Below are 24,053 nucleotides of genomic sequence, written 5' to 3' on the forward strand. Positions count from 1 at the left end.
ATCATTGTGTTCAACAGCCCTACAAGTTGGCATTCATGATTGAACAATAATCCAAGTGCTCATTTTAAAACAAAGAGACTGGTAGTATTTCACCATCAATCATACAAACATCTTTAATTAATCCAAATCTATTTTTTATGAAAATCATTTTGTTCATATAACATGGGTGTTTACACAATTGTAGATTACAGCGTACGAAAATTACGTGCAATATGCTCTCTATCAGTGTTGTTTTAATTTATAACTAACACTCTACTAATCTACTTACTATAATACTATTATTAATAGCTGCAAAATACAAGCAACAAAATGTTTTTAAGAAAACTTTTGTTGTTGACTACAAGAATAATTACAAGTCAATCACCCCTAGTCCTTGCATGTTTGGAGTGGAACGATCTTTACGCCCTGCAATAATCATTGAAATCTGCAGACCTCTGCTAAACGCTTGGTTGAACAGCAACCTTGTTTGAAACTCAGAAACGAATGGGAACCACGACAATACAGCTATGGGCATAAAGATTATCAGTCCCATCACATATTCATACGCTCTTCCAAGCTCCTTAACCGAATCCCATAACTTTAAACCCTTCAACAAACCCCTGCATGTTTGCGCGATCTTGAAGAAAAGGGGGAAAAAACACGCTTGTTAGCCATCATCAGACTTGTGACACAAAACTCATGATCAATAGACAAAAGTTTGGATTAAGAGAGTAAATGAAACTGACAAGAAAATGATAGTGTTGACTTACAAGAAGCATAGCCCACCCAGTAGGCAAGAAAGCTAGGATAGAAGAAAATAGATCTTTTATGGTGAGGTTCCAGACCACAAACAGTACTGTCATAACTGATACAAAGCCAAGGAATAGAAGTCCTTTGAGAATTCTAAACATTAGCTGAAAATCAGTACCAAATCTCCTCCTTCCCATCGAAACCATCTGATGACAACACCAAAAAGCCATTGAAGAATCAATATCCGCTATATTCTAGGCTTAACAAGAGGGGAAAAGGTGATAACTTGCATATTTACCTTTAAGACAAGAAGAACAGTAGCCATGACGACCCAAGAAAGTGCATAAACCTATTAGGAGAAAATCACACATAAAAGTCATGAAGTTGTGAATTGCAGCAATGAAAAATAGAAATACATGAATTAGAAAGGATACCCAGAAATTTCTGCTTCCATGAGCTATATCAAGATGGTACACAATCCCGTATTGGTAAAGGAAGAAGCGACAAGCAAGGACTATTTCCAAGAATCGTCCCCTAATAGTTGTATACTTGAGGTGTTCTTGTTCCCCATCCCACCATGATTCCCAACTTTTATCTGGCTGTATACCAATTCCACCCCGATTTCCCATCCACCTTTTCCAGTCAGTCCAGTCATCTACAGTCTTTTGCCAGTCAAATCCAGATGGATTAAAGAGGAAAGGAGCAAAAAGCCAAGATGCAACAAGAAACCACATGGACCATGTAACAAAAAGGTAGAGATTTGAGCTACGGTATGAGTCCCCATACGCTTCATAAACAATCAAAAGAATAAAGAGTTCCAGAGCCTTAACAAAATGACTTCTTGAGTACCGCCTGTAGTTGTCTGCAAATTTTGCGTGGAACACAACAAAGCCACGCCCTGTCGCTCGGTACTTAGAACCACCGTGTAATATAGTTCTTCCATAGTAATGGGCCTTTGTTCCTAACTGGAAAGTAAAGAACACAGAAGCCAGTTGAAGCTGCATGATTACGAAATCGCCTATTGCAGTACGGAACCCTCTTTCCAACCCAATTTCCATAATCATTGGAAGTACTAAAAGTACACCAATTTGAAACAAACTTTGTGGTGCTAAAGCCTGTTCAAGGGCCTTGGTTTGATTTATTGTTGCACTATCTATGATCGACTTCTCTAACCCACTCAATACCATATATAGACGTCCGTACAAAAATACGTATACAGTCAGAACAGTGACCTGAAATGCGGGAATAAGATGAGTTACCACAAAGATATACAAAGTATAAGATTTACATTGCAAAGTGCAAACAAGTCCCTCCTGAAATCCGTCAGCCTGGACCAATTTCTCTAACAATTGTCATTAAACATAGAGGTATAAGAATAGAGAAGGTTCTACAAGTGTATCTAATTTACAGCTAAATGCCTGCTATCAGGGTAAATATTCAGTTTTTGTACTGAATGACAAGGAAATGATACTAGAGATGTGTACAACAAACAACATTAAGTATTTCTTAGTGCATTTGATGAATATGTTGATATTGATTCCATTCCACTATTCAACATATGCATAGTTAAGTCAGTCACGATAAAGCAAATTGATTTTCAATAAGTACTTCAATGATTGTCAGACATCCATACCATGCTACTAAAATAGAAGCCCACTGTAGTGTAGTAGAATGAAAGCATCCTGTAAAAGTCAAATCGCCGGCCAAGTCGATAAACATCGCGGCTGAGTGTTTGCTCACCATTTCCATTGGCAACTTTAGCCTCAAAAAGGGATATTTGATTCATTCCCACATCACGGCCTTTTCCTACCTGAATATACTCGTGGTGTGTAATGAAACCTCCCCGTAAAGTTGAATTAAAACCTATGAAAACAGAGGCAAATTAACAAAGGCTACAAATATAGGATCTCAGTTCTCGAGATGTAAAAGGACATACCTGAGAATATATCCTCACTCAGGTTAATGATTTTTGATGCTTTGCTAATTCCACCCCTGGTTATGTGAAACAGTCTGTCGAATATATCAGGATGGCCATAATGGAAACGTACCCTGTTCAAGTGTTCATAAATGAGAGAAAAACAAACATTAGAAGTTAGAAGCACAAATTATTGATGAGGAATGAACCAGAAATTCATTGGCTCTTAATCTTGAGGGAAACAGGGTTTAAGCACGTTGTGTTTACTTCATTAAACCATATCCAGTATTGGTTGCCCTTAGAGGAAATGTATATTGTCATGGTGTTACATAAAAAATCTCACTTAAGTATCGGGTGTATTAGCTTTGAATAGTATTGGTCTTGTAAAAGATATATGATCGATATGTAATGCTTCATTACAACTTAGGGGATATTAGTTCAGCAAGTTGAAAAACCAATACGTATCAACTGATAGATTGTATATTAGACAATATTGAACAATAACAGCAAAGCCTAAGATGATAATTGATATGAATAACATAGTTCAACCTTGGCACAAAGAACCAATTCAACCATGTGAATAAACAAAATCTACCTCAGAGGGTTGGCCAGGACTCTCTGACCGATGGTAACGAAGCTTGTCTCCTGATTGGACATGAACCATGCTAGAGATGAAACACTGAAAATTGAACCCAAAGAGAATTACGACAATGTTGATATTAAATGTTCTTACAAGGAAATCGTGACTATAGAGAAAGGATATAAGGCAAACCTTCCAGTAAAAATATGTTCCCTCAGACCCAATATTGTTGGTTTTCGACGTCTACGACGTGACTTTTGAAACTCTTCCAAAACATTTCTCATTTTAAAAGCTTCTTCAAAGTAATTGTCCTGTGATACAAAATCAAGAACGAGAGGTTATGCAAACCCAAAGATTTTACCATCTTGGCATATCTTGTATTTATACTACATTAGAATTATGCTGCCAAATTCAAAAAGGTACTCTATGTCCTATTCATTAAGAATAATGAGAAAAGAGTTAAAATTACAATTAAAGCTGCCCACTTAGACACTGTAAAAAGAAAAGGCACAAACAAATCTTGTTGATGAAATAAAAAGCCAATTAATTTCCAACCTCTCTCTGGAATTAGTTGTCATGTACTCCCCTCCGTTCTTTTTTAGTTATTCCACTTTGATGGGTGCTTCTAAATCAATAATTGTAATTTATGAATAATACAAATCACATGGCATAATCGTAAACATATCAACTATCAAGGGGACCAAAATATTCATTTAACTCAAATTTTGTTCATTTAAACTTCAATTATGTTCATTTAATCTCAAATTTTATTCATTTAATTTACACTCTTTTTTTCCCACTTTTTTTTGCTTTCTTACCGATTTAATTATGAAAATGCCATGTTATTTGGCACCCTATTCACAAGTCACAGTTATTGTTTTTCAATTTCCCCACTTTGACCATATTATTTTTACTAATATAAAACAAATATTATTAATCATAACAAGATAATCCCACTCTCCCTCTTTTATTAAATTATTTGCGGAGTATTTACTTTGGGTTCCCATACCCAAGCCCCTACCCAGCCACCCCTCACTCAGCCCCTCAACAGGAACACTATCAGAGGTCAGAAGCGGGATATCAGCTGATGAGATGAATGATAAATTGATAAGTAACCAATTGGTAAAAAAGGAATAAATATCACTTACCTGGTTCATGTCTATTGTTTGTAGAGCCTCTCCACGTGTGAAAATAATGGCATGGTTTTGGTTTTCAGGCTTGCCTTCGCCGATTTCTGTTGGCGGACCAGGAAGCTTGATTCGATATATTTCCTAAAATACATGTAACTTGATCATTAGCAATTATTTCATAAGAAAATGTTATCTTGCTCTACGTCCCAAAACTAAAAGGGCTGTCAGCCTTCCTGGTGTGCACTAAGATTAGTAAGATAAGTATATTAAGTAAGTAGAAAATTACTGTGGTTGTGCACAAAGAGAAAAGAGTGAAAATTTATGCAGTATCTTTCACCACTAATGACATCACCCTTTCTTCCATCATACATGTAGTAACAGGCAAAGACAACCTACAAAGAATAATGATACATGAAGTAACAACTTAAAAACCTCCATACCTCATCCAACTTGTCACCTCCTTTGACAAGAACAGAGTAATAGACCTTCTCATTTTTTCCATCGACTTTTTCATCTCTCTCGTCTATATAAGCAACACGCAGAGATGGGTACCTACAAAATTATCATATTACTAAAATATGTGTTGATGTCAGATCCTTCCTAAAACTACGATTCACTAGTAAAACAAACTTACGTTAACATGAGATTTAGAATGTTATTGGCACAGCTTCGATCCCGAGCATCACTAGATTTTTTCTGATTACCATACACTTGACACGAGACAACATAAGTGAACTTCAAATCAGTGAGAGCTTGTGAATAGTCGAAAATCTTCTTATGTGCTTCACTTTTCTCAATGGTTCTGTAGCCACTAAAGATTGCTGCCAGGTAAAAAAAAGTAGTGTCATAATTCAAAATGAAACTCAGAGCTAACAATTACAGAAACAGAATGAAATACAAAGAGAAAGAAAGCATACCCTTATCTTCTGCATATTCCAAGAAGCATTGAAGATCCAAAGCCTGACGATAATACATCATTCCTCTAACTAAAACACACAAACAGAGAAGCTTGAGTGGCAGCTACTAAACTTACAAAGAAAAAAAAAATTAAGAATTAGCACATTCACACCTGTTCTAGAAAGTGTTTGCCCTCTATAAGACACCCAGTGACGAACCAACTCCTTGATGTCTTTGCTAGCATATCCTAGTTTTGGATCATTTACTCTTTCTTTGAAGTTATTCCATTCATCTAGAGTAATCCCAACACAGAAATTACATCATAAGGCAGAATTTAGTGAAGAAACAACAACAGAAGACAGAGTATGAACACAGATGAAAATAAAAACAGAAACAATAACCAGCAAATCTCCAATGTTGGCACAGTTAAAAGATTAAGATATATGCAGGCTCAACTACACCAGTCGAAAGGCCAGATATTTCGTTTACCTTTAGGATACAAAGTAATGACTAACCTGGATAAATCTTCTGCAGATAGAATAAGGTTGAAATTCCATCCTCATTTTCCTCATGAAGTTCCTCCCATGAATAGAGAACATCTTCTTTGTAATACGGGGTCAAAACACTATCATATGTGACAGAAAATAGTAAAATAATTAATAGATTTGTTAAAAAATTATGAATAAGGATCGTTATTTTTTAAACAAAGGCAACAGTCGAAATCGGGAAAGGATCATATCCATTTGTAAATATAACTTATATGGAAGAGGTCAAACATACGTCTGCCCCCACTCCCCCAAAAGAGAAAAGAAAAAGAACAGGAAATATATAAGAAAAAAATCTCTTAACACGAAAACAAGTCATATTGTGATACATTTTGCATATTTAGTCCAGATACAAAACGAATCAAGCAGGAGGAGATCCAATTTCTTCTCATGCTGAGTATTGTACCTCAATTCCCCTCTCATGTCTATGGGATTTATCTTCGAGGACCTTGTAAATAATGATTAAAAATGGCTCTGGAAAACAATACCAGTGGTTTTTGTTTAGAGGATTCCTTATCTCACTGATACACTCTCTATCTTAGGAGAGAGTCCGTCTCTTAAGACTTATTTCGCAATCAGGTGCATTCTGTTTTTGTATCATGCATTTTGAGCATGACAGCAAGAAAATTAGATTAAGCCTGGAAATGATTAATCTGAATCTGATGTACCTATGACATTAAACTTGATTCATCTGTGTTTTTAGCTTGATTAAGCAAACAAGGAAGAGCAAGGGAGTATGTGCAATGAAAAACAACTAAAGTAAACTGGATGATAGTCATAAAAGACAAATTCATCAAGGAGCTAATTTGTCGGATAATGATGAAAGCTAAGTTCTCTCTGAAATTAATTATAGTGGAAGAAAACAAGCACTTAACTAAAGGGACAAAAAAAAAACAATATGTGAAATTCAAAGCTCGACCAAAATATTGATCATGATATTAATCAAATGAAAGAGAGGAAGAAGGGAAGAAAATGAATTAATAGAGGGGAAGAAAAATGAAGAGCTAATATCACTAACATGTACTCCGTATTTAATTTAACTGGTGTACACAGTATATTACTATTATTATATTACTGAAATTAGTACTCAATGTGAATCATGAGAACAATAGGATGCTTTTAATTCGATGTACTTTGTGGTTAAGATACTTGTAGCTTATGCTAAATGTACCTAAAAGGCTAAAACCCTCCCACACTTCTCACATCAAGAGCCCTTCTCACCAGATCCCAACTCTATGATAGTTAAATCACGTAATCAGACAATCAATATATGTGCTATAATTTGTCAATAATGTACATTGTTATAGTTTCTCCTTTTGTGAGAGTATTTCTACCCTTTTCGTGAGGGTGTTGTCTCTCCCACATGTGAGAACACCAACAGGGATTTCTACTTCCAATTCTTCATACCAGTAAACAATGATGTCTGTTACAAAATATGTTTCATCATTGATTATATTCATAGTATAGTACCATGTATTGGTATTGTACAGAAATGTTGCAGTTGGCAGATTGGAAACAGAAATGCGTATAAAAATTGCAGATCAACTATTTGGACTATTGTAGATTATGTATGGCTAGTTAAGATTAAAGAACAACCAACAATGAAAACGCAAGCGACCAAAGTACAAAATGAAAGACAAGTTTATTCTGAAGGTCTTACCTAAAGGAAAGCATATTGCGAACAAAGGGAGCCGATGGCATGGTCATGAATAATGAGTTAGTGAAAAATGTCATTCGGCGGCGTGCTTCCAGATTCGTTGGCACGTTTATTGCAGACTCCTTCTCACTCAAGAGAACATGTAGCCGGACAACCTCTAGGCAGGAAATGGAAGAAAGGGTTATATACTGGATGTATTCAGTAAGAAAACACTAAAATGTGCATACCTTTTCTCTCCATGATTTATTACGTAAGAGAGAGATGTGTATCCTTTCAAATCTCTGCTCTCTTTTTCCATCATCATCAATTTGATGGTGCGGTTGAGGCTTCTTCAGAATACTGTTATACAAAGAACAACAGAAGGAATCATGTTAACTTCATTGAAATCATCCACAATGTTCCGGTTGTCAGATTTGTTAAAAAAACATATATATATTGCTGGACATTATAGAGCTTACTCATGTTCGTCACTCATCACATCTTGTGTAATGATCTCCACTATATCCTGGAGAACATTTATTATATGAGACTTGTATAGGTCTTCATCATCATAATCACTGTCGCTCAGCTGTCAGATATACAATCTTGTGAGAAAGCATGAAAATACATCACCAACATCAACCAACATCAACCCAATGCACGAGACTCAAGGACCACGACGTTCACAACCTTACTCCTGCAACTGCGGTGGCAGAGAGCAGCTTCTACCGGGATATTCCACACAGGGCATTAATTGTGAAACTATTAACAGAATCACTTAAAACACTGAAGATGGCATCATGAAAAATCTCACCAGTAATTTCAGAAACTTCTCCATTTTGTCATGAAGCAAAGGCAGTCCGTTCATACGAAACTCAGTTAAAAATTTCCGCTGCTGTATGCTAGTTTCTATTTTTTCACATATTTGTCTAATTGCTCTGGGAAAAAAAAAACATTGGTAAAAAAAAAAGCATTGATCACACCTTATAACATGTAAAAACTGTAAAGGAACCTGATCTCTGTTATAGCACGGGCCAATAATAGAAACAACTAGCTTACAGTTTATCATCTGCGTCTTCCAAAAGCTCAAACAGGATTTCCCTGAGGGTCTCGTAGCATTCAATCACTGCTGAATACATGTAGTCATCATCCTTGATCTTGTTGAATAACTCGGAGTCGTCCTTTTTTTTGAAATCTTTCGCCATATCTAGTGCTATGGGAATCTGTTAAACATAAAACGTAGAATCATGAAGAAGATAACAGCCAAACCAGCATATAAAAAAAGGTCACCAATATTTAATGACAGGGCACACCTTACTAGCAAGAAGAAAAGGAGGCCACTGGACAACTGAAACCTTACTTGATGTGTATGGTACAAGAAGTAAATCTCTCTCCCTAGGTAGAAAAGAAAGATAAGAAGAATATAGTCAAGAAAATGAACAAAATAATCACTCTGCTGCACTAACATGTAAAGCAATATTAGCAGGTCTCAAGTAAGATGACCAACCTGTGGCCAATCAAATCCTCTAACCGCAAAGAATGTATAAACTCATTCCAGACTTGAGAGAACTTTGCAACATTTTTTCGAGCCTCCAAAGGGTCCTGTTATGCGAAATGTGTACTTTAGATTAAAATAATTGACAATGCAACACATCAAGATATGAGGTGTGGGTTACATTGTACGCAAGTACACAACTAAGATACTAAAAACTAAAACTCATTGATAAATGGCAATACCACTGGCCCCCGCTTAGTTTCCCCTATCAATCTAGGCACAAGACGTTTCCTGAAAGCTATAGGCACAGACTCAAATCTGGAGCGCAGCATCCCAAGAGTGCGTATCTATACAGGGAAAGAAAGTGTCAGAAAGGCAAAAACTTCATCTTTTCAATTTTTGTTTTAAATTAAAGATTAAGTAGACCATAGATGGATCCAAACACTTGGCATATGACAGCCCAATTTCAACTAAGGAAAAGGCCATGGGAAATAAATCTAGGCACCAGATGAGCAAGTGTAGGTTTCATTGCAACCACTTCTGTTTCAATTTACCTCCTTCATAAGATAACGCATGAAATCCTCTTGAGAAATGATGGATAAAGCATCAATTAAATGTTGCATTCAAAGATGGAACAAGAAAACCACAAACCTCGCCCAAGTGACTGAAAGCTCCAAGGATGCCACCAACAATGGTAGAAAATATAGCATACCATATTTGTGCATCCATAAGATATACCTAAAAATGAAAAAAATGTTATGATACCAAAGAAACTATAAGAATATAACAGAGTAGAACATTTTGTTTTGTTTTGTTTCTGAACCACTTACAAGAACAACGGGAGCCCATATAGCAATGATAATTCCAAAATTGTGTGTCGCTACATGCACAACAGATATGGTCGCAATTAGTTTATCATAAACCATCTGCAAAGAGGAAATTGTGACATTCACAAAAACACAGGAAAAACTTACCATTAGGAAAGAACTCATGCCATTCGTAGTTATCGACTTTCATCCGCCATATTAGCTTTGTGGGCCCAACTAATGGCAAGATCTAAGCAACAATTAAGAAGGATTAGACTTCAATGAACTATACTTGAAATGTTTAACACAATAAAGAAAGAAATACACTGGTCCTTCAACGAATTCCAGGGTACCAAAGAAATAAAAAATTTACTAGAAGTAGCTACTTGAATCATGACTAGAGTACACTCCTATATTAATATTAATCGAATTCGGAAGTTTAAAGTGAGATCTCTACCTAGTACATAAAAATGATAAAAAAACACAAACCCAAAGGTACATTTGTCATTCCTACTAAGATCTACAACTTTTTTGGACTTATTTTATAGAACGGGAGTAATGAGGATCATTGACAGTTTTTCATTTTGTTTTCTCTCTCCTGTTTCATCCCCATCACTGAAGTTATTTTTCTCCACCCTTTTCTCCCTTCCTTCTATTGATATAACCCATGCATAGGACAGGCCATTAATAAATACTACGGAGTAGTAGTTAAAAAAAAAAAAGTTAGTGACAATCATTATATAAATCCAATGATAAGGAAACTTTATTTAAGGGAGGACAGTTCACTAGTCCAGTACAGGGAACAAAATATCAATGTCAGAATACTAGCAGCCTAGCAGGGGAAGTTAGACTGTTAGAGAATCTAGAAAATAAATCTATGCAGATCACTGCATCCTTTTATGTCAAACATCCAAAAACAATTGGCAAAATGCACTACCATAATCATATTGTGAAACACCATTACCACCAAACAGGGACATAGTAAATAAACATTTCAGAACTTCAGATGGAGCCAAACTTACTTCCACGTAGAAGCTAAATGCCAGTTTGCACATTAACAACAAGATCCAGAACAGCATATACCTGAAAATTATTGATGATTTCATGGTGAGCCACAAGCAAGAGCATTATAATCAACAGTGCAGTGATAATTTCTACGAACACCTACTTAAGTCTGCAATTTTATCTGAAAGTCATGGAAAATGATATGATCTACAACAAAGATTTAAGTCATTTAACCTTTACCCATAAATTAATTCAAAGTGACCTTACTTTAGAAGGGAAAATGTGTCTTCATGCATGCCTCTTGCTATATACAATTTCGGCTGCACCAATAAATGAATAAAGATCAGCATTGTTGCAAAATAACAGTCGCTTTCAGGAGGTTAACAGGAAACTAGAAAAGAATAAAGCAAGAGTTAGTAATGCGGAATATGCTTGCCTGAGCCCACCACATAATCAAGATAATGATACGCGAATTCGATCTTTCCACAAACCTTCTTACCGGTGGAAAGAAAAACAACAAAGCAGCCAAAATATTAGGAGCCATGTATAAGGCAATGGCGAACTTGAAAAATAAAGGACTCCTAAGATCTCCTGCCCAGCTTGTGAGGAAGTTTACAAGTCCTGCTGGATTCTGCACAAAGCTGGTATAACCTATAGGCAACACTACTGCCCACATAGCTGCAATGGCAAATTTCAAGATGTACCGAAGTATTTGAGAAAATTTCAAGCTCCCCCAAGCTTTAAAACTGAGAACTATATCCAGAGTTGCTGCATATAAGAAATGAAAAGAACGACTGTTAACACTACACATATCATAATTCTAACAGGAGTCCCTCCAGCATGTGAAAAGGGAAGTCTTTCTGCCAGAATGATTTGCCATCTTTCATTTTGAAACCATCAAGAAAATGTCGATTAAACCAACAACCAACTAGCAGAAAAATAACTATCACTAAGATCCTAATTGATTAAGAAAGACCCTGCAAGCCATGAGCATAATCAACCTCCCCCATTGACGTAGACAAGGAGAAAGGATAAGGGTAATGGTTGTTACAGTGAATATGAGAAGGGAAATCACAAAGAAGTTAGGGGAATAGTGAGAAGATTTTGTGATCGTAAATAGGGGAGGAAAGCTTGTGTAAAGGATTATTGAGGATTCTTGGAAGAGAAATGTTTAAGGAGAGGCCCTCACCTCAACAAAGTGGGTTATTTTGTATTGATAGGTGTTCATCATTTTTTCTATAAATATAACCATATCTCTGTTCTTCGCCCTAAATATATTTCTGTCATTTTTGTTGTATGATTCTTGGTAATCTCTTGCAGTACTTTTTTTTGGGGGGGGGGGGGGGGGGGGGGGGGGAAGTTAGGTAACAATCAAAGTTTTGTAAAAACATGAGCCTGAGCCCTAGGTACATCTTCATACATATAACCATGATAATTCAAACTTTAAAATATAAATCCTTTACAGCTTGGACTTAAATCCATACCCATAGCCACTAACATTCTCCATCCAGAGAAAAGTGACCAGACTGATCTGAACCCGGGTGGAATCCAAAGAGTAGAAATGTTGAGGCATTATCACAGAAGCAAATCATCATAATAGCTAGTAAAGACTCAAAATATAAGATGCTCATGTAAAGTACCTCCCAAGAAATTGAGGAAAGCCGCAGTAATGAATATACTCAAAACAGTTTCGAATACATCCGTATCAAATATTGAAGTAATTGAACCAGAATGATTCCATGCAACAATAACCATTGTCTGCAAACAAATTAGGAATAACAGCAAACAGATTTATTATCAACATCAAAATCTTCAGCTTTCATGAATACTAGACAGTTAATATACAGTTTATATAATAAAATAAAATAATAGAACTCTTAACTCAGAAGTTACCTGGAAAGCAAGTATGAAAAATATCCACATGCGGTCGAAGCTTCTGTAAAGGTGCCAAAAAGTACGCATTTCAACAAAATTTGTCTTGGGCTTCCTCTTTCCAACTGCAACTTGATCATGCCTCTGCAGAGGAAGACATGTATTTCGTAACATATTTACATCTTGTTTGGTGATAAAGTGCAGGAGCGGAGGACCCTATAACTGTAGACCCTTGTTTTACATTTACATGAAAATTTAAAATTGTGGTCTGCGAGAAAAACAAAAATATACGAAGCGAGCACAAATCCCCACGACTCAAGTCAATATGTAAGACGAACAAGTGAATTATATCAATCACATTAGCTTGTAAACGTTAAGGATAACATTTGTAATCATTATCACAATCATACGACTAAAAAAATATTAGAAAATTGTTATTACCGTGCTTAAAGGCCGTGTCTCATCCGCATGTACAAAAAAGTCAGCATTGCGATCCATTGGCCACCCTAACTTGAAACACTTCTTAGACCTATAAAAAAGAACCCCATTTATAAGAAAAAACAAATATGGCACAGAAACTGAAATATGCCCTTCAACTTACCAAAAATATTCATTCAGATCATCATAATTTCTCCAAGCTGAGTGGCTTGCCGTCCCTCCTTTGTTTCTTCTTGCTTCCTTTAAGAACAATTGGCTGTCATTCTTCAAGACAGAAGTTTGCATATGGAAAGTAGAATAGACTATACACATACAAGACACCATACCTTACGCACAACATCATATATTGGAGATATAACATCCTTTAGAAATGATTCATCACCGTGTCTTGTAGTTTGGTAAGTCTCCCCTGTGATTGGATGTACGTTGCTATAAAAAATTCCATGAATTTCACTAGCCATCTACATGCATTAGAAAATATAGCACACATGAGTTTACTTAGGGAAAATTATAGATTGCGAAATGTTCAAGGAAAAACCACAAAGATTGATATGATATTCAATTGAAAATATGATTGTCACAAATCACACACCTAATTCCACTATAACATGATAAACAGTTTGCGTACCATATAATCTCACATCGCAATAACACAATATCATAGAACAGGTTTCCCCCCAGGACAAACATCAGCAGTAGCCTTTTGTGCTGATCATACATATGGGTTACCAGTTACAGAACATGATTCAAGAGAGAAGAATTTAAATGCCCTAAACAACCTCAATAGGAGATATTTTGACAGTTCTATTTCGTGATACCCTCTTACTTTTGACAATTCTATTTGGTGGCACCCTAAGATTTACTTGGTGGACAAAACATTTTGACACATATTACCCTTCTATTTTTGAGAATTTCCGCAATATCCCCTTCGTCAATTTACGCAATATGCTTCTTTGTCAAAAAAAAAATTGGGTTAATTTGCAATTTTGGTTTTCTGTTTGGAGGACAGCTTGTCCTCATTACTCTATCTTTTAGCTGTTAACTGTGTTAGCTCCCATGCAATGCACGACATTAAAAAAATATTTAACATGTTTGAAGTTAGAAGATTATGAATATTTTCCCATAAGAAAGGGAATATACATTTCTCCATGAACAGTCACATTTAGAATCAGTAAAACAACATTGTAATCCTTATTTAAATACTACGAAGTAAAACAACCACAAAATCTAAATTAGATCAAACGAATATGATAAAAGGGGCAAAAACATACACCGTAGCTCATTATTTTCTAGTTTCCTGTGGTAGTTTCCTGTTTCATAAACCAATTCAGAAATTCCCAGAAAAAAGAGAAAATTCAACTAAAAATGGCACTCCATTATCATACCGTCGTAGTAATGGTGAAGACAACTTTTTTCATTGGGAAAAGAGACGTACATAATTGTTTAGGAAAGAGGGCTGGAATTGAGGAGTTATTTATTCTTCTTGGGAAATGAAGTACTTTCTCAAAAATGGAAGGAAATGAAACAGGGATACGAAAGATGATGTCAGAACAAAATTTGAGCCGAAAAACTTTCTCCTGCAGTTGACAGGTGTGCAAAATGACAGCAGCATGGCTTATTTTAATATTAGTTATAGAACAATATTGAGAGGAGACATTTAAGCTTTCAGAGCTACATTTCGGTTGTTCTACTATGATATTAATAAAAACAATGCCCATGGTTTGGCCGATTAAGGGTGTTTTTTTCAAAAACATTTTAGAACAGACCTGAAAGACTAAGCTAACCAACAAACAAAAACATATATTTTGCGTGGTTCACGTTAGCTGCGTGCACAAGGAAAAGGAGAAGAAGTCTTAGATCTTGGGAAATACAGATTACAAAATTAGGGAGTTTATAAATTACTCCCTGAAACAGAAACGGAACAGGCCTGAAAACATCCTGTACAGAAAACCACGAATTTCGGGGGTGACCTTTTCCCCTAAACCTCCAAACCGGGATGCACCGGCCCGGATCACTTGAAGACTCGAAGTGACATACTGATTTGGCATATTTCAACACATTCATATTAGTTGTCCGTTTATAATTTTCCTTCTTTGCTGAACTACAGAGATCAAAGTGCTCAGTTGACGTGAAAACATTTTAAACTTCTTTTTCCATATTTCACACAAACAAATAGAAAAACACTTTTCCAAGCTACAAGATATACTCACTTTCATGGCATTGGAATACTTCAATTTGATGAAGATAGCATGAAGCCATGAAAAATGCTGCTGTGGCGGAGAGAAGAAGGAAGAAAAGGGGTTTTGGAGAGACAGAGAGAACTTTTCTAGGGAATTCTCTATTGGCTATTTGTTATCAATTAGAGCATTTGAACCAAATAAGTGAATTAAAAGTGCTGCTACAACACCCATATAAGTATAAAAAGAATAGAAACCTCAATGGTAAGCGATGGTGTGCAACGGTAATACGAGTAGTTGTTATGCGAAGTATTTATGAAATATGGAGTATGAAACAAAATTTAGTCCAGAAAGAATGGACAAAAATAGAGCAATACCATATAGGATTTCCCATTAATTCTAGCATGATGCATTTTTTGCAAGTATAGAAAATGGTAATATCTGGACATTATATGAGATTATGAGCTATGGCTCGAGAGGAACAAAAGGTTATTCCAAGGTATCACTCAAAATATCAATGCACTATTACTAATCAATTAAAATATCAATGCAACATCATTTGTCAGCTTTGAAGTAGATTTTGTTTTATAACTTTTATCAGACAACCAATTAAATTGAATAATTTCTTAGAGTTCCAATTGTATTTTGCAAAAAAAGATTCCAGTGTCAGTTATATTTCAATCCATTCTGACTACAGAAAGGTAGAGAAACTTCAACCCTCGGGCAAATAGAATCTTGGAGATGTGGTCAAGAGTAAATTCAAAAAAGGAACACTCTAAGGTAAACTTACATTATGGAAGATGTAGCATAGGCACTCAGGCATGAAGCGAACATTTGAAGCTTCACCCCAGATAAGCAGATAAAGTCCAATATACAAAAGCTCCAATTGCTGACGATCAGCTCCTGAAGGAAACCTTGAAAATCCCACATAAAAACCTGGTCAACAAGTGACCTTGTAATCTTGTATGTCTTAATCTTGAAAATTAGTAGTACATTTTGGCTGAGCATTAGATAAAAGATATTTCTTCCTGTCCACAGGAAAAGAGAACTTACTTGAGATTTGATTTGCAATGAAGATAATCACACCATCTTTCGTAATTTTTAAAAATCTTCTCCTTTAACTGGTGTATAGTTTGAAAGTCAAGCTGCATCGCTCAATCAGTAAGTATTAATTATTCAACAAAAATAAGCTGAAGCATAAAGCATTAGAACCTAAAAAAGAAAAGAATAATATTGGTAACCTACCACTTCATAGTCCTCGGACCTTCTGATTCTTACATCCATGTTTGCAAGTATCAATATTAGGTGCTCCCTCTGATTTGCAACATTTCCTTTCTTTTACCACAAAGAAAGGAAAGAATAGGAAAATTTGAAAGGAAAAAAAAGGAGATATCAGATTGGCAACTATCAGCTTTGTTGTTTGATCTCTATAAATTGAAATGATATCCACAATTTACTCAGAACACATTAACAGAACAAAAAGAACAGATGACATGTGCATATAAAGGATCACAAAAAAACATGATACAGAAACTAAACCACTTTACTGTGATACAAAAAATATGATACCAAAAACTAGATCTACCAGCCCTACCTTTCAGAGTAATAGATTGTTTATCTGAAAAGAGAATGGGATAAAAGGCAGATCTTATTTTCAATTTTATAGTTGAAACACCCTTACTCGTAAACTAATTTCTTATTACACAATTTCCACTCAATTCAAAAACATTATGCAACCAAGAGATGATTTCATGCGGAACAAATTGAATCAGATCAATTTCATGAAAATTAGATCCCAATTTAATTTCTCAGTAGAGAATTAGACTTTCATTGAGTAAGTTCCAAAATGATGAGGATACATCCAAAAACATGAAAACCTCGATGAACGTTGTTTGAAAAAACATGAAGCCCTGCTCTTGCAAAACTCGTAAGAAAAAGTCTTGCTTTAGCAAGGTTGGAGAAAATTAAGAAGATTAAACAATCTAAAAGGGCTAAAGCTGTATACCAACTGGAAAACAAAGTGTAACCTCCTTCAAGCCCGTAACAAAAATAGGAAAGAACTTCAACAACAATGTTTACCTGAAACCCAAAGATGGAAGCTAGCCAGTCTAGTATATCATTGATAGCTTTGTCCCTGTACTCCGGCATAATAACATTATCATCTTGGTTACTTTGTGCTAATCGTGGCATGGGAAGACTATCCATAGTACGTATAGCCCGAATTGCAGCTTTTATCTGGATGTCTCAGACAAACAGGTCATCATTAATTTACACAGCTATGGAACAAAGCAAAATCACAACCAGAGAATGCAAGTAACCTCAGGAAGTTCCATGATTGCTGGTTTGACGCCAATAGCAAAGAGGGGAAGAATATTATAATGCTCATATTGCTCTCGGTTCCTTTCCACTTCCTTGGCGTAATTTTCTGTCTGCCATGAACTTGAATATTAAGAATCAATCTTTGACCTTGTACTATTGATATGAAAGGTAATACCAAAAATGTAACAGCAAAACCAAAGCAAGTGTATGAGCCAAACCTCTTCATCAACTTTAGCATAGGGTACCACTGTCCTTAGAACATCATACAGCACAGTCGCTATCTGATAAATCTTGGCCATTTCTTCCCTTCAAAAAACAACAAAAAAAAGGTAAGATTTCAAATCTAATGAACAACAGCATTGTTTTTGGGTACTATTGATTACACAATAGCTCCCCCTAACCATATTTTTTCTCTTTCTATTTTGGGGCTAACTTACGGTGTCTTTGTGTGTTGACCCTGTCTAATGTTCTTCTCACAGAAACTTTGGTAGAACTTCTGGATTTCTCTTGGATCACTTTTAGCTAATATTGGGCGAGTTTCCGCCTCCTCCTGTAATAAAGACAACAAAGAAATGTCATAACAAGTACTTTCCACACTAGGAATAGTTGGACATATTAAGGGAGAAAATTGTCTGTTCTAACACTAGGAGAACCACAGAAGATTCAGTGACACTATATCTTCCCATAACCCCTTATGACCACTTAATGACCGGTAGGCATTAGACTATGAATACATCTCCAGTACCAAGTAAGATACAGAAACAAGCAAGTGAACTATCCTTTTCTCTTTGTCCATTTTTTTTTTGCTCCTTTTCCACATCAATGCAAAAAAAAACTTAGAAAAGTCTGTCTGCTAGATGCAAGTACTCAAGCTCAAAGATACATTCGAAATATTAGTAACTCTGGAAAATTAATAATTTTACTTAGTTTCGGTGACAGAGGATCTGTCCTGCAACAAGCCACAAAAAAAGTATTTCACACAACGCAAACAGGTTTAACAATAACTTGTGAACAGCATAAGTATCCATTGCTGCCGATAAAAAACTTAATGACAATACAAGGATGCTATCCTCCCTCGACATTCTGGTGTTAAAGATACAAACCCTCATTGAAACAATTGTTTTTCAACCCAACAACAGCATTTCTAAAGCCTTAATCCCAATAGGATTGGGTCAATTGCATGAACCAATAAATTATCTCCTGCGGTTATCCACAAAGATCCTCTTCTTACATTCATTTCTATCTAGCGCTATATGCTCTTGCAAACCCATTTTCTTCCTATCTTTTTTTTGATGACCAAGACATCTTGGCCTCCCTCAAATTCTTCTGAAATCCTCATAATCCCAACCCTACAGTTTCCTTACCTGTTCATCTTCTAAGAACCCAAAAAGATAATTTTAAAATTTACAGATTCATAGGATCCATAGATCACCAAAGATGTTTTTTACATGGAATGAAATTTGTAACTTTCTGTCTACTACCACTAGAGAGTTGAGTCTTTGGTGGAAGAAATTCACACGTAAAGGGTTCACCTTTTCAAATAGAAAACATATATGCTCTTTGCAGCAAAGAGTACTCCAACAATCCACCCAACATAAAGCTTATAAAAAATAAATAATTGGTCAGATAGAGAACAGGAAGGAGAGGATCCCACCTTTTCAAGTCTATGCAATAGATACGTCTTAAACTGACGAACACCTCGCCCGCTTGATGTTGGGTCCATCTTGTGAGCCTTCTCAAATGCATGAAAACGACCTGGTTAATCAACAACACCGGTTGAGAAAAAGGGCATCAAAAGAGAAGGAATTGTGAATACTGATAGACAGTATTTCCTATTCCTGTTAGTCAACAAGAATATAACTTCTGAGCCTGGAACTGAAGATAAAAACAGCCATTACCATTACAGATCAAGGCAAGCATAACCATTGATACAGAAATATTCTGTAATATTCTTATTTTCTTAAGCAACTCGACAAACAGATTATGCCTGTTTAGCTTAAAAACCTACGAACATAATCCAATTTCTTGTTTTATGTAGTATATTTTTCATTCCAAAAGACCAAATATCCTATGCCTTGAAATAAGAAATCGCATTTAGCTTTGGTGGTCAAACTGACTTGATTTGTCATGAACCTGTCGAAGATTGTACTGAGCAAGAAGACCATAATGTTATCACCTTTCTAAACTTATCAAAAAGAAGTGTTTTCGCAAAATTATCACCTTATATTTCAAGTAAAAACTAAAACTAAAAGTCAAAAATAGCAATTATTTTGACACGAAGTATCACATTCTTGATGAGATTTTGTATTCAGCATCAAGCAAAGTCTACAGCATGGGTACTTACTTGAAGCCACAAACTGTCCTACTATAAACTCCCTCCATTCCCAAACAAAACTTACTCTTAGTTATGGCACTCATGAGTCATTTCTAGTAATCTCACTACAAACCTTATGACAGAATTTACTTCAGAACGTTTCCACATCGAAATTGAGGCATTATTTCGGAACAATAGGAAATGTTCTTTATTGCCAAAAACCATAATTTCAACCTTATTTCCCTCCCAAACCACCTTTTTCTAAAATTATTCCAAGTCCCCAAGTATATATGTGACTAAGCGAGTCACTACTTCTGACTTTATGAGTGTTGATTTCCAAATTAGTCTTCTGACATCCACACTAGTGAAGAGCTGTTGGTAAAAGGAGGATAAGCGACGCCGCCGCGGAAACTACCACCTGCCACTACTTCTTCCTCTCCAGTCTATAATGGACTCAAAAATCAAACCACACATCTCACAATTCCAAGTTTTACCATTCACAATCAATGAACACAAACCTTATACAAATAAGCTTACCCTACAAATCCAATCAAAACACAGCATTTTAAAAAAAATCAAAAAAACAACACTAAAATTAAACTCAATCAAACCCAAAATTGCACAAAAACACACACCAATAACACACAAAAAGAAGAGAGAAGGAGAAAAAAGAGATGAAATTACACAAATAAGCAACCCTAGGGTTTTCATTCTCGACTTGATTAGCAACCCGAAGAATAGGAGCAATAACAGCAAGAGAAGACGGAACAAGTTCACTATCAACAGGAACATTATCACCCTTGGTAGGATCAATCATAGTAGGAGCACGACTAATCCGCCGGGACATCGGCCTCGGAAGGCCAAAATCGTCGTCTTTGCTTCCACTGGTACTCGCCATTGAAATGGGATTGAGAAAATCTGAATTGGTGAGAAGAGGACATTGTTATGGGGATTGGATTGGGAAGATACTTAGTGTAGACAGTGGGACAATGAATCCAAAGTACTGCTTTTCCTTTATCACTTTATTATTTGAGCAAGAAAAGAATTGGGTGGGGGGATTTTCATTTTTGAATTGAAGCTCAACTTTAATGGCAAAAAGGGGGATGTTTTCTGGGTTTCTTTTTCTAATTTTATTGTAGTTTATACTTATTTATATGACTATTCATTTGGAAGTGGTGAGTTAACTAAAGTTGGGGCGGGAAAAGTTGTTTCCGATGTTAACAATTAACGACCACTCCACTATTGGCTACTCTACATCTCTACTCCTATTTCTATATTCTTAGCTTCATTATCATTCTCATCCCCTCTTTTTGTTTTGTTGTCTTGGTTGATTACTTGATTCTAGTTTTCACACTAAACTGCACTACACTACAGTTTAAGGTGGACACGCTGAACTGTTCACTACACTACAGCGTAAAGTGGATACAAACTAAAATGTTCGTGAACAATTTAGAATCGGCTCGGTTAAACTTTGGTTTGAGTTAGGTTAGTTTATAAACGAGTTGAGCTTGAGCTCCAAAATATAGTTCGGTTAATTAACAAACCGAACTCAAACTTTACATAGTTTGGCTTGAAAGATCGCTAACCTTATCAATTATTTTTTTCAAAAAAATCTAGTTTTTTTTGTAAGGAACCCATCAAAGGGAGATTAGATTAATAGATCGGTAGCAGCTACATTCAAAACGTTAGTCGGGAAGTCCTCAACCCACAATCGTTGGCCAACCTCCCAAGGTTGAACTTTGAAGGTGGGCTAAATTACGGGCTATCTTATTCCCGCTACGTTTTACAAAAGGCCAACTAACATCAATAAAACTATGACATAATCAAAGATATCTTCAATAATCAAATAAAAGATGTCGCCCCCATTCGAATTACCCATTGATATCGAGCCAACACTAGCTCGCACGCTTCCTTTCTAACCTCACTACTCACTTTAATTGCATATTGCGCCATCTTCTCAGGGTCACGCACAAGCTACTCGATTACAAATTTGTTACGAGCTCCCCATATGACCCAACAAAGAGTAAGGCAATCCTCCATTTCCTCCTCATCAAGCTCGGCGAAGCATTTATCCAACCAATCTAACAAGGTGATTGCAATACCCCGTATTTTATTAAATTAATAAATATATTTATTATACTTATAAAGTATTTTTTAAAGGAATTTTAAATTAAATCCACATAAATATTTATTTAAGTGTATTTTATTTAATTAGAAATAGTTATTATTTCTATTTTGAGGAGAAAAATATTTTAAAAATAAATTAGGCGAGTTATTTCTATTTTGGAAGAGAAGAGAATTTAAATCGCAAGTTCAAATTAGAATTAGAATCCATGTTTTTTAATTTTAAAACAAGGACACACGAGTCTTTTTTATCATTTAATGAAACCCATAAAAGCCTATAATTAAGATTCATCACCCCTCAAATGAATTGATCACCATTAAATAGTCTTTATGTGTTTAATTGAACTAACCTACTTATTTTTAATGCTTATGATTAATTTAATGGTTGTAAGTATTTTGTTGCATCTTTCGAATATTATATGAATCGGAGTAGAGGTCAAAAGTGGGCAAATTAATCCATTGTTAATTCGTACTCTTGCCTCTGTATCCATCTTTGGTTCTTGACCACTTTGGAGTAATTTTCTTTTGGAACTTGATATGAAATTTTATGTTGATATGTCCCTAAATGTCCCTATTCGAAATCCACGTAAAGGTAAATCCCTATTCGAAAACTCATTGGTAGGCTCCTTTAAACCATTCGTAGACTCATTTGCATAAAATCAAATTCTAAATTCCCCTAGTCAATTTCGCGCTCAAAATGCGTTCTACGACAATTCGTAGGGTAAGAGAGATGACCCCTATATCTAGTATTTGTTTTTGGTCTAAATTTCATGCATATTATTCCTTTCTATTTTTCTTTACCTATTATTTAATTTCCTCTTATCCACTATTCTAAGATGGTACTATTTATTTTATTATTCCTATATGCAAGCGTTGCGTGTGCGCATAAATGATTTTATGTGAATTTTGTTATTGAATATGTTTTTGGACTTTTTTATTTTATTTTGGGAGCCAATTAACATACTGGTAAATTATGTATGTATCAAATATAGTAATTAAATTGAATTTTTTAATTAGTTAATCTTCTATCATTATTTAAATAATTTAAAGAGTAAAGAAGCAAGGACAATTTTGATACACGCATGCAATTTAGTAATTTAAGTAGTGTATTTTTAGTCATTTTACGTGGACACCAAGTCCTCAACTCTTCACTTATAGAACATAGATTTGTTTCATATTGCATTCAAATTTCTTTTCTTTTCGAGATAACTTTCCAATTCAATTAATCACACTCCAATTGCATCATATTCTATTGTGTAAATACTCTCATCTATCACACAGACAACATAACCAACATTTTAAATTAAAAATTTTGTGAATCGCACAAGATATAAGCTAGTGCATGAACCGTAAGTGAGACCTTTGCAAACACTAACTAGTCGAACACGAGGGTATTCTAGTAAGGCTTATTTATCAAATGAGTCTTAAATTTGTTCGGGCTAGTTCATTTGCTTAATAAGCCGACTTTGACTAACCATTAACCATACAAACTACTCCACCCATCATGAGTAGATGCATCAGTTTGACTTTTGCACTATATATATATATATATATATATATATATATATATATATATATATATATATATATATATATATATATATATATATATATATATATATATATATATATATATATATATATAATATATATATATATATATATATATATATATATATATATATATATATATATATATATATATATATATATATATATATACTATCTTTTACTTGAATAATAAAATACTCCTTCCGTCCCAGATTAGTTGTTACACTTACGTTTGCACAAAGTTTTAGGTGATAAGTGGTTGTTTGGTTATCAATTGTTATTTTACTGAAAAAGTAGATGTGATAGGAGTTATGGAGTGTTTTTTTTTTAATTGAATAAGAAATGGTGTGGGGACAAAAAAATTTAGTGGGAAGAGAGACAATATAGTAATTGTGGGATCATTCATAATTTAGAAGTATAATAACTAATCTAGGACAGAGGAAAAAAGGAAAGTGTAACAACTAATGTGAGACGGAAGAAGTAGTATATACTAAGTTTGCATAATGAAAAGGCGTAGTAA

At 35.1% G+C, this 24,053-nt stretch overlaps 1 protein-coding gene across 4 annotated transcripts; it reads right to left on the minus strand.

Annotated features, from left to right (window-relative positions):
* Positions 1-85: 85 nt before the first annotated feature.
* LOC110785405 (callose synthase 7) lies at positions 86-20,990 on the minus strand. 4 transcript variants are annotated; one of them, XM_021989838.2, is made up of 42 exons: positions 20,543-20,990; positions 19,199-19,299; positions 17,982-18,094; positions 17,763-17,850; positions 17,544-17,654; positions 17,305-17,460; positions 16,471-16,560; positions 16,279-16,370; positions 16,016-16,139; positions 13,375-13,509; positions 13,212-13,288; positions 13,052-13,139; positions 12,632-12,754; positions 12,379-12,496; positions 11,175-11,506; positions 11,006-11,058; positions 10,756-10,816; positions 9,902-9,983; positions 9,758-9,807; positions 9,579-9,665; positions 9,170-9,274; positions 8,940-9,034; positions 8,746-8,827; positions 8,492-8,655; positions 8,247-8,370; positions 7,912-8,021; positions 7,681-7,792; positions 7,457-7,608; positions 5,767-5,876; positions 5,424-5,543; positions 5,272-5,340; positions 4,989-5,175; positions 4,795-4,906; positions 4,373-4,495; positions 3,417-3,535; positions 3,240-3,323; positions 2,666-2,778; positions 2,363-2,592; positions 1,164-1,961; positions 1,028-1,078; positions 750-935; positions 86-616 (listed from the first exon to the last, which is right to left on the minus strand). In XM_021989838.2, exons 1-42 carry the CDS (start codon positions 20,754-20,756, stop codon positions 350-352), a joined length of 5,808 nt encoding a protein of 1,935 aa, XP_021845530.1. In that variant the 5' UTR covers positions 20,757-20,990; the 3' UTR covers positions 86-349. The 4 variants fall into 4 exon arrangements, with proteins under 4 accessions (XP_021845530.1, XP_056693642.1, XP_056693644.1 ...); XM_056837664.1 differs by lacking the exons at positions 19,199-19,299; positions 20,543-20,990 and having other exon boundaries at positions 17,763-17,845; XM_056837666.1 differs by lacking the exons at positions 17,982-18,094; positions 19,199-19,299; positions 20,543-20,990 and having other exon boundaries at positions 17,544-17,650; positions 17,763-17,818.
* Positions 20,991-24,053: the final 3,063 nt, after the last annotated feature.

Source organism: Spinacia oleracea, chromosome 2 (assembly GCF_020520425.1).
Source record: "Spinacia oleracea cultivar Varoflay chromosome 2, BTI_SOV_V1, whole genome shotgun sequence".
Classification (NCBI taxonomy): Eukaryota; Viridiplantae; Streptophyta; class Magnoliopsida; order Caryophyllales; family Amaranthaceae; genus Spinacia; species Spinacia oleracea.